Source organism: Elaeis guineensis, chromosome 7, assembly GCF_000442705.2.
Source record: "Elaeis guineensis isolate ETL-2024a chromosome 7, EG11, whole genome shotgun sequence".
NCBI lineage: Eukaryota > Viridiplantae > Streptophyta > Magnoliopsida > Arecales > Arecaceae > Elaeis > Elaeis guineensis.
This window is the reverse complement of record NC_025999.2, coordinates 9,471,800-9,489,153: the sequence shown is the minus strand read 5'-3', so window position 1 is coordinate 9,489,153 and position 17,354 is coordinate 9,471,800. Positions and strand designations below refer to the sequence as shown.

The 17,354-nt window shown below is 34.8% G+C and overlaps 1 protein-coding gene across 4 annotated transcripts; it reads right to left on the bottom strand.

Moving 5' to 3' along the window:
* Positions 1–1,842: 1,842 nt before the first annotated feature.
* On the bottom strand, positions 1,843–10,762 carry LOC105049092 (transcription termination factor MTERF15, mitochondrial). 4 transcript variants are annotated; one of them, XR_012142695.1, is made up of 3 exons: positions 9,531–10,762; positions 2,368–6,587; positions 1,843–2,254 (listed from the first exon to the last, which is right to left on the bottom strand). XR_012142695.1 is itself a non-coding variant. In XM_029265734.2 (2 exons), exon 1 carries the CDS (start codon positions 10,727–10,729, stop codon positions 9,578–9,580), a length of 1,152 nt encoding a protein of 383 aa, XP_029121567.1. In that variant the 5' UTR covers positions 10,730–10,762; the 3' UTR covers positions 1,843–6,587; positions 9,531–9,577. The 4 variants fall into 4 exon arrangements, 3 of the variants coding, with proteins under 3 accessions (XP_029121567.1, XP_073116997.1, XP_073116998.1); XM_029265734.2 differs by having other exon boundaries at positions 1,843–6,587; XM_073260896.1 differs by having other exon boundaries at positions 1,855–2,543.
* Between the last annotated feature and the right edge of the window lie 6,592 nt (positions 10,763–17,354).

Genomic DNA, 17,354 nt, shown 5'->3' with positions numbered 1-17,354 from the left:
TTCGAAAAAAAAAATCTTTTTTTTACAACATGTTTCAAATCCCAAACATCAACGGATGCCTTTATCTACTATATAGAATAAATCCTTTAAGGGTTATCGCATTGTCATAATATTCTTTGAGAGCTTATTTTTAGAATTTGGCGTGTCAAAAATAGATATCGAATAAGAAGTTATAATCTCTGGAAATTGTGATTCACAATCAACTCCTGAATATGATGGATCTTACTCTAAAATCCTATCTAAATCTATTCAAGAGGGACCGAGTAATCCTCAATAGATTTAATAATCCTCATTGATCATGAAAGAGATTTTCTTTTTTTTTTTTTTTTTTTGCAACTTTATTACATGGCACTCTAATGCTGTTTCACTTTACATATTTATACAAATATATACATAAGCCTATATATACCTATACAAACACACATACATACATACATATATATATATATATATATATATATATATATATATATATATATATATATATATATATATATATATATATATATATATATATATATAAAGAGAGAGAGAGAGAGAGAGAGAGAGAGGCTAGGATCTAGTCAGTTAAATCTCCACTCAAATAAAATTAGAATATGATTGGATGATGGAGATCTAACATCAATGATCACTCAATTATTTGTATATAAAAAAATTATATGATTTGGAGACTCCTAACTTATTCATCGAATGCTCAAAAATTAAATCATTTAAATAATATAAAATAATTTATATTTTTAAATATTTTGATGCACAGAATAAAGTTTCACAAATCATATATTTTTTTAATATACAAGTAGTTTTGAGATAGTATATTACATCTATAACTTCGATTATCAATGTTGAACCTCATGACCTAACTACTTGTATATTTTTTTAATATACAAATAGTTTTGAGATAGTATATTACATCTATAACTTCGATTATCAATGTTGAACCTCATGACCTAACTGAATTTGGTTGAAACACACTTAGCCGAATCATAGTTCTAACTCTACACACGCATGCATATATATATATATATATATATATGCAGATGTATGCACACACATGCACATATACATATACATACATATGCACATAAGCACTAATTCAAACTATCAATTTAATTGATATTGAAAATAGCATCTTTACCCATCTTTTTCACTTTATATTCTTTGCACAACAATTTCCTTGATGATAGCATTTATACTTTTATGAAAAATTAGACAGTGATACAACAATGACTCGAGAATATCACTTAAAGAAAGTCATTCAGATGCCATGCACTAACCCCCTTGCTTCATTTAATGGTACATTTCCAGATACCTGTTCCTTTGGATAACCGTGCGTCTAAAAAAAAAGTTTAAGTCAAACTCTTTTAATTGTTAAAACCGTCGCCAAAATAGCCATTGGTGGTTATGGCAAGGAATATTTACTCTCCCCCGGACATAATGGCACAGATGCTTTAATTGTGGTTATGGCGAGGAATATTTATGCATTCCCCCGTACATAAATGGTACAGGTCTGTTGACGTTGTTCGGAAGGGTCTCACAGTTTGATTCTATTTCACTCAAGATATGCCCATGTTTGATCTCATGACTTTATTCAAAATGAGCTGGATTAGAGAGAGATATTAATATATGAATCAGGAAATAGTTATTCTACTTTACTTTCAAAGACTCGGTGCTAAAATTGATACTTCAGATATTGATTTGATTCAACCTCCCGAATAATGATGAATTTAGCAATTTTGCAAATTAACCCAGGTGTGATTCAAAATCATCTATTCAATCTATAGAACGGTGACCAGCGACATCTCGTCAAAAAAAGCTTGTTAGAAGAAATCAAATTTATCCTTCATAATGCCTGAAACTATGTAATATTACATTATCCACTTCCCCATTTTTTGGCCGAAAAGCAAAAGCCTAACCAGCATTTATTAAACTCTGGAACAAAAAGAGGCCCAGATCCTATGTTCCATTGAGATATCTGATGACCCATATCATGAAAAACGTCTGTCTAGAAAGCCAATCAGCAGGTGTTAAATTGATACAAGTAAAATATAGGAGTCTGAGTCATGAACCGGAAGGAAGTAGGTGTTAAATTGGTATAGCCAACCGGTCACCACAGCGACGTCACCTTTTGGCTCATGGTGATTAGCCTGGAGGGTACTCTTACCTTCCAAAATTCCTTTCCAAGTAGCATGAAATAAAGCACCCTCTACTGATGTTCCCATGACAGTGGAGAAGCTAGCATTAATGAAGCAGCCTCCTGAAACCCAAAATGTCCCAGGAAGCCAATCTTATGAGTTCTGAATTTTGGGCAGAAGTGAGAGCAGTTCATTTCTTCCCTACAAGAGTTTGGCTGAGAGAAGAGTGAGTTACCTGCAAGGGACTGAGCCTTTTTTGCCAGAGTAAGAGTTCATTTGTTGCCTTCCATACGCCCCATAACGAGGCCTGAAGGCAAGAGGGCAGTGAACAACCCTTTGAGGGACGGAAGAGCAACAGGGAGACAAGCTACAGTTCTTACTTCAAATATACCAAGATTGATCTGCTCTTACCTTGTAGAATTGTTCAAATTCTTTAAAAAATTACGTCCTTCTAACTCCTGTGAAATGTGATGAGAGAGGCATATTCTTCACTAACCTCTGGTAAAACTTTAAAAATCTGGGCACTTCCAGATGAACACAACGTGGAATTGGAATTCTATTGCCACCAAGAACAAAAATTATTTATTTCTAATCTACGAAACATAGATAGTAGACGATTACATATCAGTTTTCTTAAGTGCTTCATTTCCTAATACACATTCCTATTAAGATCAAATACATCTCAATTGGAAGTCTTGTAGTTTTTGCTGTTCCTATTTAATTTTCTAACATATCAGTACACGCCAATTCATGTTGGGTAGTTTCTCTTTGAGCAGGCACAGGAGGAGTACTTACTCCACATAAATCGTCTTCTTATACATGAAAATGATTTCCATGCCCATCTTCTATGTTAGCAACTGAATTTACTCTATCTTTGCTTTCAACTCTCCCCAACCTCTTCTACCATAAAAATGTTCCCCTATTCGTTTCACAAGTGAGCCAATGCTGATAGTTGACCCTAGAGGTGTCCATCCCTGCAATTATTGGCCAAGAAACCACCTACTATATTGGTACTTCTATAGTCAAATTTAGCTTTTTACTTCCCAGTTAAAATGGATGAAGTACATTAGTAAGCAATTGTTTCCATTTCTCTTTATCCTCCAATTTTGTTCCGGATTCAAGATACTGAAAGCCTACATACATGGAGGAAGCCATTTCTAGTAACTAGCACAGAAAACTAAAAAGAGCAACTGCAATATAATACATTCAACCGCCTGGAAACTCGTGATTTCAGGATGGTCTTAAATATATAAACTGGAGCACCTCACTCTGGTCAAAGGAACGGACATTTCATTTGAAACAATGTCCAAAGTCAGAAGAGTAAATCTAAACTGAAATGCAGTAACTTTGCTCCCTTTTTAAAGGGGCAAAAAAAAAAAAAAAGAAAGCATCTTGTGTACCACTGGATCTCAATTCAGATATTCAAATAAAGATTTTAAACAAAGATTCCGATGATCAATTTATAAAAGCATAAAAGTTCCTCTATGAACAAAATTTTACATGTGAAGGAGCTAAAATACTTCCATGATTGAAACCTTAAACCCTCTGTCATGGCTGGTATACTTTTCTAAATTTGCAAATAGTGTATTATTCATCGGATAGCCGTTTGATAGACAAATGTGTCATATGAGAGGTGAGTTACATAAAATTTATATATTGTGGAATGGTTATTCCTAGATGCTCATGTTAAATTTCTTCATCACAAAAACGATGACATGTCATGTGAACTTAACCAGAAAGGTCAACAAAGTAATGCTTGTGAATTTTGAAGGAACTGAGATCGATGCCTTCCACAAATCCTTCCCATGTAGAATGGAGTTTGGAATCATCAACTGGTGTTCCCATTACGGTGGAGCTGCCAGCATAAGGTGTGCAGCCTCTGTCATTAGAGAAAAGGCAGCCAGCCCCACCCATAGAAGTTCATCAATCAAAGGCCCCCATCAAACTTTATTTTCAGAAATGATGGCATAGGAGGCATCCAGCAGAAAATGTTACTACTTGCAGACCAGGGCCTGAGCACCAAAATGTCCCAAGAAGCCAATATCTGAAGTTATGAATTTTGGACAGTGCCAAGAGAGTTTATACAACTCAAAACTCAGGCTAATATAAGAGTGGATTATCCACAAGCGACTGGGCCTTTGTCGCCAGAATAATAGTTCATTTCTTGCCTTCCATTTGTCCCATGACAGGAAGCACATAATTGAGCTCTGAAATCCCCAACAGGGCCTTGAGGCAACAGAGCAGCAAACAACATCTCAGGGATGGAATAGCAGTTGACAGGGAGATAAGAGTGCTGTCTTGATGTCACAGCAGTTAACAGCGAAGGGGCATTGCAGTAAAATGTGGTCTTAGATTGAATCACACAAGGACACTGAACACAAGATGCATGGGTGCTCAGAGTAATGTTATGGAGATAGCAAGTGGTTGGTAGGTGATGCCAGCAAATTTTCCAAACAATCTAATCTAAGTAGGAACTTCGAGCTTTGAAACAACATTCCAATGTCGATGCAGGTGTAAGCCAGGCACAATGGGAGATTAGAATAAATTATGCTTCGCTAATCAGACTTTAGAGGACTCATGATTATTTAGTCACTAAATAAATAGATCTATCCAGTACCCAAATCTTGCTGTTCAGGTAGAGCACCTTGAAGCCATTTGCATGTAATTATGAATAATTAGTTGAAATAACATACGGATTCATATGCATGAACACTAAACAGTGATTGGGATGAGTCACACATTAATCTTAGAGCCAGAAAAGAGACTACAAGTGCTCCAGAGGAACTATCCAAGCAGTCAAAGTATTTATCACAGAGGATTGGGTATCCTAATTATTATAAATGGTGTTGACAGCTATAAGTGAGGTTGGTCATCATGCCTATATGGCTACCAAGGTGTATCCTGACTTCGTGGAGTTCCTCCTCCATTAAGGTGGTGATCTCATACTAACATTTGAGTGTGCTATCATATCAGATGGTTTGACACTAGCAATTCACCACAAAGTTATTGTCAGAGATTGAGATGTAAACCAGGTGCACGGCTTGCAAGTAATTTCTGACCTCAAAGATAGAACATTATGCTACATTCTGGAGATTAGTAAATTTGGAGCCAAGCCCATAAGACCATGGTACCTTGGACCATGTCCTTTATAGAGAGCACATTGGTTTACAAGATCCAAGTGCGAGCAAGGACTAGCGATCCAATAAGGGAACCATCGTATGACATTGTGCCCACACCAGGACAAAGACATATTCAGACACCAAGTCTTGGGGCCCTCCCAATTATTTATATTTCTAGAAAATAATTTAATTTGTTTGTCAAAAATTGTCTATTTAATAATTACTTTGCAAAAAGATTTCATACAAATAGTTTTATCTACATGTGTACGACATAATTCAAGGTTCCGATATGCCATGACATCACAAGACTAAGGATTTACCAATGTTTATATTCTCAATAGTCATGAGAGGATCCTAGAATGATGGAGGGCTGAATTTCATCCTAGAATGAAGGGAGATTAAATTTCGATAGTGTGATATGGGCATCATATCCCCATGCCAAGCCAAACTGCTAATGTATGACATAGTGAACCTAAAGGGGTAGGCTATTGGTGATGCACGAAACCTGAGTTAACCCATCCTAGTATTGTATCTAGCACGTATGACTATCTCTAATGATTAATCACAATTAAATTAATTAATTAATCTCTCAGTAATTAACGTAATTAATTTGATCAGGTACGAACTGACTGGGGAATTATATAAGCCTACATTGGGCCTAAAAGAGCCCGATTGATTAGGCCAAGCCAAGTCAAGCAAGACTTGGCCTTGGACCCAATGAAACCTAGTTTGACTAGGGTTTGAAGAGGGGGCAGCCGCTTTTATTTAGTGTGTCACACCACCTCTGCTCCTTTATGTGATGAACTAGATGCACAAGAGAAGGTGCCCTCGGATAGGCACCATCCCTTTCTCTCTAGCGTTCTAGACCGACTGGAACACTAGGAGGTTTCCTAGTTGGGACTGGCTGCAAACCCTGGGGCTTCCACTATTTACATGGGTCTTAGGGGGTCAGCAAGGAGTGCCGCATCACATAAATTTTTTATAAAAAATGAGAGAGAGAGAGAGAGAGAGAGAGAGAGAGAGAGAGCAGAAGAGAGACAAAGAAGAGTAAATCTAAAATAACAGACTTATTCCTTCATGCATTGCATCCCTTTGGCACATGAATAATTGGAGCTTGGTGGCCAAGAAAGCTTCCAAAGGTTATGCACGTGGACCACACAGCCGCGGGTAGTAAAGCTTGGAGGATTATGTACTTTCGTAGTCTCAACAAGCTTCCAAGAAAGCAAAAATCAACTCCAAAATCACCTCATGGCTTGATCAAGTTTTCAAACCCTCTGACCATGATTTTGCATGTAGATAAATCATGAACAAGGTCTTAGACTTCTGCTGCATGCATCTAGCATAAATCATAATTTCCATTATTTATGTCTTTGATATCTTTTAGGGCCCTACCAATAGCAAACAAAATTTTTGACATAGAATTTTCACTTCAAATATATCAAACCAATCTGCTCTTACCTCACTGAGTTTTCTATGTTCATTCAAAGACTACCAAATTGTAAATACCATGAAGAGAGATGATGGAAGCACATTCTTCACGAAACTTCAAGATCCTTCATAATCCAACAATTCAAAAATCTGGGCAGCTACTTCTAGATAAAGACAAGGTGGAATTGGAAATCTATTGCTACCAACAACAAGCTGTATGATTGGAAAACCAGCCCCTCATGTTGAATTGCAAAGAAGTGGCAGTGGCAACACCTATTGTGCTCCAACAATTGTCTAGATTTTAAACAAGAGACTTGCATGAGAGATTGGATACTAAGACCACATAAAAGTGATTATATTGGATTATGTCAAGAACTGGTGGCTTAACAACAGTGATAACGGGTGGATGGACTAAACTACTGATTTGTGGCTCATCAGGCAAGAAAAGTATTCTATCATGACCAGAGAAGAAAGATCTACATGCCGTTGAAGAGATACAACGACCTTGGAATTCTTAAAATGCAATTCCCTAGAGTCCTTTATTTTCTTAAGTTGCATTATAAATGTAATCTAGGAAGATCACTAGACCTATTGTGGACCACTCTAGCCATCCAGTGGCGATTTGGACAAGGTACAAAAATAGGATCCACGATATTAGAAGCCGAATCACACATCTAAACTTTCGAAGGTCATCATTTTCCTTATGATATTCAATTAAGATGATTTTTTTGGGAAATTCTATAACTTTTTGGGATACATAGTTGCGTCCACTCCTAAATGTTTCAATATATATAGTGACTGAGGCCATACAATGCTGTCTTGGCCTTGAAACAATCTCATCAAAGTAAAAGTTTCCATTTTAGAAAAACTTTGCTGAGCATATTTCTCAATTCAAAAAGAATTGGATAAAACAACTGTAAATAAAGTTGATGTAGAAGTCAAGATCTAAATCTAGGAGGACTTTAGCTTTTTCATTTATTTTTCACTAGTCATTTCTATTTTCAGAAAGCTATAATCTCTTCCCACTAGAAGAGTAATCAAATCTAGATTTTGCAAAGACGAACCTTACCACTATAAATAAAGATATAGTAATTAATCTCTTAGAGATTTAATGAAAGAAAAGAGAACCTGAAACGTTACTTTGGAAAACTTTTCTATTATTCATTATACTTTTTGAGAGGTCCAAATTGAACAAGTTAAAAAAAAAAAAAATCCTTTCTTCTCTTCGATTGGAGCAACATGTCAATTCTCATCCAATCTAACTACTATTTCACTATGACTAATCAATGTTTTACTATCAGATCAAGTAGAGGCCTTGCTCTCTCTCGACACAAGGAGTCTCCAATGGTTTTGTAGTTGGTATTCACGACGTTCATCTAACAAAGAAGGTAGGTGCTTGTGCTACCATAAGGGAGGGCAAAGGAATGGGCTGATCAAATCAAGTGGCCCACCTATTGAAGAAAAAGATCTTTGAGGAAGAATTTAATGAGATAAAGCAGCTAAAAATATCTTATTTATTATCTACATGATATAGACCATGGATGCCTATACTGTATTTCAATTCTCTTAAGTGCCTCATTAACTAAGACACATTCCCATTTAGATCAAATACACCTCAGATGGAAGTCTAATGGTTTTTGTTGTTCCTATTTAATTGTCTAACATATCAGTTCACACTAGTTCATGTTGGGTACTTTTATTTTTATTAGGCACAGGAGAAGTATTTACTTCCTATAAATGATTTTCTTACAAATATGAAATGATTTCCATGTCCATGTTTTATTTCTGCAACTATATTTATTCTACCCTTGCTCTCAACTTTCCCTTAGTTCTGCAACTTTACAAATGATCCTCTATTCATTTGACAAGTGAACCATTTCTGATCATTGATTTTAGCAGTGTCCATCCCTGCATTCCTACAGTGATGAGTGACAAAACCATTTATTTGATTGGTATTTCTATAGTGAAATTTAGTTTCGCATCCCATTTAAAATGGCAGAAGTACATACCATAAGCAATTGTTTCCATTTCTCTTTATTCTTTAACTTTACAGTTATTGCAGATTCGAGATGCAGAAAACCCATGTTTCCAATAACTAGCAAGAAGCTAAAAAGAGCGAATGCAACTATAGAAACAATATAGCCTATATTCGACAGCCTACAAACTCAAGATTTCAGGATAGTCTTGACCATACAAGCTGGAGCACCTGACTTTGATCAAAGGAGAAAATATACATTTCATTTGAAGCAATAGCCACAATTAAAAAGAGCTAATGCAAAGTGAAATAATAGTGACCTTTAAAAAAAAATAGCAAGAAAGAAAATCTTGTACGCTAGGGGATGTCAATTTGAATCCTTGAATAAAGATCGAAAATGAAGATTCCAATGATTAAGTTATACACATGATAAGAAATAAAGCATAGTAGTCCCCCTAATATCTCAAACAAAATTTTTCATGCCAAAAAACTAACCTGCTTGCATAATTAAAAAATTAAACTCCCTATTACTACCTAGTGTGTGTTCTTATTTTAAAAAAAATGCAAATACTGTATTCTCCATTAGAGTTGCTGTTTGATAGACAAATATGTCTCCTATGAGAGGTGAGGTATATAAAATTTCTATGTTGTAGCACAGTTATTCCTAGATGCTTGGATTCTTGTTAGTGGGAACCAACAATATCATATTGACCTAGTTGCTAGACCAATTTGTACATGGATTCCTTGTGCTCTCTCGACATTACAATCATAAAGATATATTCATCACAAGAAAAGCAGCATCTATCTCATGTAAACTTAACCAGAAATGTTCACAAAATAATGCTTGTGCATTGCTACAGGAGTCAATATTAATACCTGCATTGTATTGAAACCTCTTTTCCGTCTTTATCAAAACCATAGAATTAGTTGGCATCCCCCCTGCTACAGGCAGCAATTAACATCTCTCTTAGTCCTGGCACTTTATCCTCATAGGGGATGATAAATTTCTCCAAAAACTTCTTCTCTGGCCAAACAATGATGTTGGAAAATTTATATTCTCTGGTGCAAAACCCTCTCAACTTCAAAGCCATCAACACACGATGCCGAGGAATCAGCCTCTTCTCTACACTGTATGTCAGAAGCTCTGCACGCAGGGCGAGGAAGGATGGGTCGCACTCGGCTTCCTTCAAGAAGAAATCCATCTTATCCCGGAGGGTCTTCTCTGAAAACGTCAGGAACATGGGATTCCGATGGAATGCACAAAGGAACTGCTCCTCCGACCACCCGAAGCTCTTCATGAGGTCTAATTTGGTCTTGAACATGGTCTTGCTCAGATTGCAGACGGCCCATAGAGCCCACGGGAACATCCCTGAGCTGCCGGGGATTCCCAAATCCTCGACACGCTCGACCGTGGCCCGGAATTTGTCTGCCTTGAGCATAACGAGCTCAGGGTTCTTCCGCAGTAGCCAGGCGATACGTTTTTCGGAGAATCCGCGACCGCGCAGGAGGGAGAGGTTGGGAATCACGGTTCTGTCAACTCTGACGTAGAGGAACCTCTTTTTCTGGAGAAGAACCATCAGCTGCTCGGTGGAGCCGATAAGGCCGCTCCAGAACTCGATCCTGGGGAGGATGGTACGGTGGAGGTTGAGATCGAGGGCTTGGGGATTTGAGTGGATGAATTGGGCGAGACCGACGCCGGAAAAGCCGAGATCTTGGAAAGCTCGGAGCTTGGGGGCTAAGGTTTTCTCGGCGTCGCAGCAGAGCCATCTGGGCCTGGCAGAGATGAGCTTTCGGATGTAGGCGTCGTCGATGCCGTGGCTCCGCAGGAGACGGAGGACGGCGTCGGGATTGTCGAGGGAGTCGAGGTGGGAGAGGGTTTTGGAGAGTTTGGACGCCTCGGCAAGGGAGAAGCCGCAGGAGGCGACGAGGTAGTCGACCATGAAATGGGGCTTCGCAGCGGTGCCATTCCCCACCGCGGCGGGGGGGTTGGTGGTGTAGGAGAGGTGGCGGAGGAGAGCTCCAAACAGGCGGCTGCCGTGGAAGCCGGTAAGAAAGCGAGAAACGGAGGAGAACATCGTGAGTATCGATTCGCAAGCCCCAGTCGCGTGTTTTTTTCATCCTTTCTTTTTATTTTTTATTTTTTATTTTTTTAACTTAATCATTATATAAAAAATTTTAAATATTTTAAAAAATTTTATTTTTATCCGATATCCATTGCAATCGTATCCTTAAACTTTTATAATAATTATAATCTTACTTCTAATTACTACTCCGTCCAATGACTACGATAAAAAATATCACGTAATATCATATGATACATAGTAAAATATGAAATCTTAAATTTTTTTTTCTCATTTCTTCCTTCTAACTAAATTTTTTACTATCTATTTTATCCATTTCTTTCCACCACTATATCACGCACCTTATCCAAAATTTTGAATCGAGAGTCATAACAACCATCGCATACTCATAGAAAACTCTTTCCATAAGCACAAGACATCTTATCATACTATCCTAAAACAACAGCGGAATAATTAGTCAATAATTTAAATTCAAAATATAACGATCTAAATTTCTTCTTTAACATTTTAATAAATTCAACAATGATTCATAGGTCTTACACCAAATTCAATAAGACTTTCAACCTAAAATAAAAGTATAAGGATTCTGCTTCTGATCACTCTTCCATTCATATCTTGTATCATCTTAATTCCTCAATATCTGTAAAAACAGTAAAATAGAAGGTAATGAGCTAGACAGCCCAGTAAGCAATGATCACTTCTCAATAGATTTTATCAGGCATTTAAGTAAATAATCATTTATAGAAAATAAGCATATAGAGTTCATCAATTCGAAATCAATTTCAATTATGCAATATAATTCATGTCAAGTTCATTTCTTTTTCGAAAATTCAAGTTTCTTTCGGGATTTCAATTTCTTTTGTTCTTCAATTTTTTTTCGTCAACCATGAGCTATGACCACATTTTTCCTGTGGCATGGTCATAATACCGCGTATCTGCTTACGGTAGGCTGCGAATCATCTGGCAGCCATGTCTTTTGGAACCGCTGGTCTCGCTGGCGGTTTGTTGCTGGTCTCTCTGGCGACATGTCGCTGGTCTCGCTGGCGACATAAACCCTCAGGACAATCAATTGCCAACGTATATGCCCCCATTGGCAGGGTCCTTTACATAGTCAGGTTGTCAATTTATAATGTTTCTTATATCATAATTCTTCATAAATCATATTTCATATTCTAATTTCGATAATAAAACATAAATCATATAGTATCGAAATCAATCAATATAATGCATCATGGAATCAATATGTTCAATCATGCTTCATCATAACATTTCAAATAAGATATTTTCATAACAAAATATCATTCATCAAATTCATGCATCGTTTCACAAATCATGTCAGAAAAATATATTATAATTTACCGATAAATCTAGAAAAAGTGAAACATTACTTACCTCGAACACATTCCAATAAATCCACATAATTCTATAAATTTTCTTTCAAAAATTTTATTCGTAGATCATATTGCGATATCCTATGATCAAACATCCACAATCCTATACAGAATCAATTCCAATAATTAGAAAGAATACGAATACCATATTTCAACGGTTTAGATTAGGTCCGATCATCTAATTTCATCTAATCAAAATCTAATTAGGACCTAAACGATCCAAAGTTTGACTATCAGATCAAATTGGATTCGAAGTGATAGGACCGAAGTTTCTTCATCGATTTCATAAAATCAAGTGGAGAGAGAAAATCAGAGAAGAGAGAATTCATGAGGTACAATTCGAATTGATCAGGTGACACAATCCAACATTACGATGGGTCCAGTATCTCGATTGGTGAAATCAACATGATCAAATCAAGTCATAGCTAGATCGAAATCATGGATGATCAAATCTAAAAATTCATGGTCTGATTAAGATGGGTGCCAGTACGCTGTCTGACAACTATGGATCAGGGTTCTTCATTAGAATCAGATCAGGACTATTAAAAAAAATTTCTTCATTCACTAACCTTTTTAGAGAGAGAATCAATCAAGAGAGAGAATATTTTAGAGTGAGAAAATTCTAGAGAGAGAAAATTTTAGAGAGAGAAAGCTCATCTTAAATTCTTCAGACAATATGATTCAACAAATCCGATCAATCAGATCAAATCATGCTAAGATTATCATGTAGATAATTTAATAAAATTATAAGAATTAAAATCTTAAAAATATCTGATCGGATCAAAGTGGATGTCGGTGTACCGTCCGACGATCATAGATCAAAAATCCATCACTAGGATCATTTAAATTCATCATCATTCTTCTCAAAATTCTAGAAAATCTTAGGAGAGAGAAATAACCTAGAGAGAGGATTCTAGAGAGAGAAAGTAGAGAGAGAAAGTCCAATTTTAGAGAGAGAAAATACTAGTTCAGGCTGAAGAGAGAGAAGGAAGAGAGAGAAACTCTCTTTCTCATATTTTATTATTTATATCATTATTTATTAATTAATTTAATAATTTTTCTTTTCTTTTCTCTTCTTTTCTTTTTTTTCTTTTTTTTTTCTTTTTCTTCACAGAAGAGAGAGGAGAGAAAATCCTATTTATTATTATTATATTATTATTATATTATTTTTTTTCTTTCTTTTTTTTTCTTTCCTTTTTCTTTTCTTTTTCTTCTTTTTCTTTTCTTTTTCTTTTGTTTTTCTTCTTCTTCTTTTCTTTTTCTTTTTCTTTTCCTTCTTCTTCTTCTTTTCTTCTTTCCCGTGGGTTTCTTTTGGGCTGAAACAGGGGACCTTGAGGTCCCCTCATTGGCTGGCCGACCGGTGGTGCAGCCGGCATGAGGCGACCGTCGGCAGGAGAGGAGACGATCCGGCGGCAAGAGGTGGCCAAACCGGTGGTCGGCGGTGACCACCGGCGACGAAAAAATGGTAAAAAAGAAGATTCTTTCACAACAAAATCTGGCGACTCCGATCGCCGGCGAGCGTGCACATCGGCACGGGAAGGAAGGGGGAGGAGAGAGGAAGGGGAGGAGGCTTACCTCCATCGCCGGCGAAGCTTTTCTGACGAAAAATTGGACGGCACAGTGACGGATCTCCGTGAGGAATTTCCGACGATTGCCGTCGTTTTGCCCCAGAATTTCTCGATGAGAGGAGAGAGGAGGGTTCTCCTCCTTAAATAGAGCTGGAGGGAACTCGTCTCCGACTCCGATTGGGAGCCGGTGAGAGGAGGAAGAAGACTCCCTTCGGGAGTCTTCTCCCTTGTTATCTGTTTTTTTTTTGTTCGTTTGGGCTTTGGCTGGGCTATCACATTCTTCCCCTCTAAAAGAAATTTCGTCCTCAAAATTTTTCTTGCTTGAGTCTTCATAGTTTTTTTTTTTACTTAAATCTCATCCATAAATATTCCAATAGTCTAATTCTTGATATGAATTCATTCTTAAATTATTTCATAAGAAAAAAGTCGGTACATCAATATCTATCTGAAACGGAACCATTCATTTTCTTATTTATCAAAATCAACATCTCAAAAATTTTTAATGTTTCAAGATTTCAAAATTATGATCTCATTTCTCTATAAAATAATATTCAATATCTTATGACTCAGATTAAAATTAAATCTATCTCTTGTGAATAGAAGAAAATCAATATCTCTATTCTTGCATAAAAACTTCATTCATCATCATCATTCATTTTTTTTTATATTATCCACTCTTAATTTCAACCCATCATAAGATAGAAAAAACATACTTCTTATGAATCATTTGATGACATCCCAATCAATCAAAATTCAAAAATATTTTCTCTTATTCGTACTTTCAAAGGTTGAAGATTTATCATTTCAATCTCATTCTCAAACTTTTGATATTTAATTCTCGATACAACTTCATCATTAAGTCATTTCATAAAGATCAATATCACCACTGTTGATTGAATCAATATCACTATTTTTAGTCATCGAAATTTTCTTACTCAAACCCTCAAACTCTTAAATATTCTAATTCTTGAAGCAAATTTTATCATTAAATCATTCCATAATAAAAATTAATAACTCAAAAATTGATCTAAATCAAAACTATATTTTTCTTATAATCAAAATCAATGTCTCTATTCTAAGTAAGTATATCAATTTTCTTTATCTAAACATCAGCAACTCTTAATTAATCGATTCATTATCAAATTAAATTATAAATAACTCCAATCCATTTTTTGTAGAATAATCGTCAATATCAATAGATAACCTCAATCTTTTCTATTCAGTCAGAGAAATAATAATGATCAAAAGAGTCTAAACTTCAAATTTTATTATACCCTAGAGATATTTATTTGAGTATAATAATCTAAGATCGAAATCATTATTCGATAAATGATCTCAAATTCTTCTTAAATAATAGAGAATTATAAAATTTAATTTTTAGGATAGAAAAAATTTATCTCTAAATATTCTAAATCTAAAATCAAAAATCAAAGGTCCACTCATCCTAGAATTAGGATGCTAACTATTTTTGTAGCACAGTAAGTGGAAGTACTATTTTTAAAAATCACATTAGGATATCTAAAATAATTTAAAATTTTAAAATATTATTCTTTCTAATATCGATAAATTTTTTATATCAAACCATATCATCTATCATAATTCTTTAACTCAAAGGGTTAACATTCCTGACTTACTCAAAGAAATCCAGATTACCATGCTTCCGTTGCGCACTCTGATCTAACAATCAAAATTTCTTAGCTTTACCATAAAAAATTTTGATCAAATTATTTCTTTACCTTATCAATAGAAAAGACCTAAAATTTCAAATTTTAATTGAAGTCAAAGATTAACTTTCGATTCTCATTCATACTTTTACTGGTGTACAATAATCTTGATTAATCTTTGAGTCCAATATCATATTTAAACCATCATATAGATTTACTATAATCAATATGAATCAAATCTTAGTTCTCATATCAATTCAATTCGATAATTTTCAAACCAAAAAAATCCTTATAAGTCAAATCAATAAAAAAAAATCCTTCGATGCTCCACCAAATTGGGACATAATCAGAATATATAAAAATTTCAAATTATTATTTTTTTTAAAAAAAAATTATCATTAGGATCTTCAATATCTATTAAATATCATTTCATAACAATCATACAAGCTTCAAAAAGAATCAAATCTCCATTTAATAGTAGATTCAATTAGAGACCTCGTTAACAAAAGTAAAGGAACTCCATATCAATTCCTAAATCTAAAATTTTTAAATTATAAATTCACATGGATCCCTTAATCTGAAATAAATATAAATCAGATCTTTTCTCTTAATCTAAAGATATTAATTTTTCATTAACAACCTCATCAATAATATCAGAAAATCTCTTGATCAACTTAGATACGAAATCTTTAAATTAAAATTTCATACACATCATGTAGTCTCCAAGAGATATAATAAGATCTATTATCTAGATCTAAAGATGATGATTAAAACTTCCAATACGATGAATATCCTACAATCTCAAAATCAATTTCATCAATAAGAAATAGGTTTCTTTGCAATATTCTCAAATATGCATTCATCCTAATATGCCACTTTATATATAATCCACATACCAAATTCAATTTCGATAAATATTCTAATCAAGCATCATAAAAAAAACTTTCTTAGCCCATTCTTGAATAACATTTTATTATCAAATCTTTATCTTGCCAATAATAGTCAACTTCTCAACTAGAAGTAATATCATAGTATTTTTCTCACATCGAATTTGAACTTACGATTCACTTGAATAATCAATGATCAATTAATAACCATAATGCACAATAAAATTTTATGTCAATCCTTTTGTGATTACTTTCGATCAAGATCAACTAATCATATCATGATATATAGATTATCCATCATATTTCAAACTCCATATGTCATAATCTCTTGCAATCCTTTTATACATAATCTCAATATTCAATCAAAATTTATAAATATTTCTTCCACTACAATCATCAAAGATTTATACTATAATGTCCCTAGTGTCTATCCACTTACACCCATTCTATATCTGATTCTATATTTCATGATTCATCCACTTATGCTCTGATACCACTTTAATTATCACGCCTCCGATCCGAGATTTTGAATCGAGGGTCATGGCAACCGCCGCATACTCATAGAAAACTCTTCCCATAAGCATGCAAGGCATCTTATCATACTATCCTAAAATAACAGCGGAATAATTAGTCAATAATTTAAATCTAAAATATAACGATCTAAATTTCTTCTTTAATATCTTAATAAATTCAACAATGATTCATAGGTCTTACACCAAATTCAATAAGACTTTCAACCTAAAATAAAAGTATAAGGATTCTGCTTTTGATCACTCTTCCATTCATATCTTGTATCATCTTAATTCCTCAATATCTGTAAAAACAGTAAAATAGAAGGTAATGAGCTAGACAGCCTAGTAAGCAATGATCACTTCTCAACAGATTTCATTTGGCATTTAAGTAAATAATCATTTATAGAAAATAAGCATATAGAGTTCATCAATTCGAAATCAATTTCAATTATGCAATATAATTCATGTCAAGTTCATTTCTTTTTCGAAAATTCAAGTTTCTTTCGGGATTTCAATTTCTTTTGTTCTTCAATTTCTTTTCGTCAACCATAAGCTATGACCATATTTTCTCTGTGGCAGGGTCATAATACCGCGTAT